The sequence below is a fragment of the Benincasa hispida genome, chromosome 10 (genome assembly GCF_027475165.1).
Source record: "Benincasa hispida cultivar pf3 chromosome 10, pf3_genome.v1.1, whole genome shotgun sequence".
NCBI classification, from domain to species: domain Eukaryota; kingdom Viridiplantae; phylum Streptophyta; class Magnoliopsida; order Cucurbitales; family Cucurbitaceae; genus Benincasa; species Benincasa hispida.
In genome coordinates this window covers 61,606,009-61,608,491 of record NC_143487.1, presented here as the reverse complement: position 1 = coordinate 61,608,491, position 2,483 = coordinate 61,606,009, and the positions used below count along the sequence as shown (strand labels likewise).

Genomic DNA, 2,483 nt, shown 5'->3' with positions numbered 1-2,483 from the left:
CACCTTCATGAACTTCAGCCAATTTATCCTGTAAAACATATTACAATTTTCACAAAATATCTATATCATCTTAAACTTATATATATGTCATCTTAAATTTTGCATAATATATACTTACAATCTGATTGGCACATTCTTGAGTAACTTCATCAAAGTATTCATTATTCTTTCCTTTTCTTACTTCTTTCCATAAAGTCGCCCGATAAGAAGGGTCATTCGATAGGTTCTACATGAACATACATATTTAATTAGCATAAACACATTAGAATAAAATATTTAATTTAAGTCAAATAACTCACTAATTCTTGGGAAAGATTCACATAGCCCTTCTAAGAAATGTGGTGATTATATACACATTTTGCACGTCTTTCTTTTTTAACACGGCTGATTTTCTGTACAACAAATCTAGTTGAAGTTACCTATCAAAACAATGATAATGTTGACATGTAATTTTTTGTGAATGACTTACCTCTCATTCTTCACTCAATCGTTCATTGACGAACGATGTCCAATGATCTTGCTCTATATGAGAATATTGTTGCGGTGGGAATTGCAAGACTGAAGGTTCATTCTTAAATGGAAGTATGAACTTTTGAGTCAACATTGACTTGAAAGTCCGAAACTTCCTAGATGCAGACATTAGTATACAATGTTTGGACTTAGAGTCCACATTGAACGATATTTGCACAATGAAAAAAGTAGTTAAATAATAAACTAATAAACTACTATAAAGTTTAGAAAACATACCGCTATACAATCAAAAGGTTTGTCTTTTAAATGATTTGGAACTTTTTTCCAAGAATCATACGTTATAGGAATTTGTTGTCGAACACAAACTCCTATATAACTCTGCATCTTTTTTGCTCCAGATCCAACTAGTTGTCCATGTTCATTATAATCAATGGTCAACCATTGCCTACATGTCCTTATTTGTGCCAACTCAGACATTGTAGTTAGGCCACGTGGTATACTTATTCTACTATATTTTTATGGGATCATATTTCTATCATCCTCACTGCTACTTGTTGAAGTTTCCATGTCAATCTACAAAAAAAAAAAAAAAACAAAAAACATTACTCACACAAAAAACATATAATCTTAATATTTAAATACATATAGCCATAGTAAATGACATACCATGTTTAATACATTATTTATCAACCCATCTCACAGTCATGTCTAATGTATGTGGATGTTGTATCATCAATCTCAGTCAATGTATTAACATTGGACATTCTCAGTAAATATATATATATATAACTCTAATAATTAAATGTAAATAATTAATTAACTAATTAATTATGTTTTAATCAGTATGGAAATTGTGTGAAACACAGGAGAGATAGCTTCATAACTCACAGGGCATTTTGCGATGCATTAGCAGAAGAAACAGCAAGAGTAAAAGTAGGAACAACAGTAAGCAATAATTTCAACTATAATTCAATGGGTGGAGGGTGCATAGAAGATAAAACAGGGTTATTCACGGGCCAACACTTTGGTTCAATTTTGAAGCCAATTTTAGTGAAGGAAGCAACAATGACAATAAGAAGCAATGTTCAAATGATTGGGGGGCCGATGATGATGTACGGTGAAGATGGAGTTTGGGGAAACCAATTAACAATGGGTGATTATTATATTAATCATAATCAAAATCAAGGGTTAATGATGAATAATGGAGGAGTTTCTTCATTATACAGCCATCAATTACAGCAAATGAATCAAACCAAGATGGGAAATATGTCAGCTACAGCTTTGTTGCAGAAAGCTGCTGAAATTGGGCCAACTTGTACTACTACTACCACCACTAGATCAGCCCCATCACTACTACAACTACAACAGGGGTTTTTGTTTAATAATGGGAGTGAGTTTTGTAATTCTTCTAGTACTACAAGTAGACCAATTATTGTTGTTGAGAATGAGAATAATGGGAATGGGAATGAGATGTACACTGCAAAACAGCGACGTACTCATAGTGAATTTGAGTGTGGAAGTGGAAGTGGAAGTGGAATAACAGGAATAGGGGAGACGAGGGAACAGGATAATGTGTTAATAAACTCATCAAAACATAGCATTACAATTGAGCTTACAGACAGCTCAACTGACCAATCAAACTAAATACGAACACTTGATTAAGCTAGATGCAAACGATGTGAGAATTTCTGATGAAACTGATCTAAGGAGGCAGGTTCAAAGGAAAAATGGAAAGAACTATGGAGAAAAGGGAGAATATAGAATACCTGCGATGGAGAAGCTTGGATGACGAGCTCCTTTCCGATTCTAGCAAGGCATGTGACTAAGTGAGTGAAGGTGAAACCGCCCGATGACCAAACGAGAGAGAGAGAATCGCAGCTACTGAGAGAGGAGAAAACCCCACCTAAAGACAACAGTGAAGATAACCTCACCTAAAGGTAAACGGCCGACCAGCAGCTACTGAGAGAGGAGAGAGTTTATTTGGGTAGGTGAGACTAGCAAGGGTTTGAGTT

The 2,483-nt window shown here is 34.6% G+C and overlaps 1 protein-coding gene across 1 annotated transcript; it reads left to right on the top strand.

Moving 5' to 3' along the window:
• The first annotated feature begins 1,175 nt into the window (after nt 1-1,175).
• LOC120089171 (zinc finger protein MAGPIE-like) lies at nt 1,176-2,115 on the top strand. Its single transcript, XM_039046584.2, has 2 exons — nt 1,176-1,184; nt 1,315-2,115. The coding sequence occupies exons 1-2, from the start codon at nt 1,176-1,178 to the stop codon at nt 2,113-2,115; spliced, it is 810 nt and encodes a 269-aa protein (XP_038902512.2).
• Nucleotides 2,116-2,483: the final 368 nt, after the last annotated feature.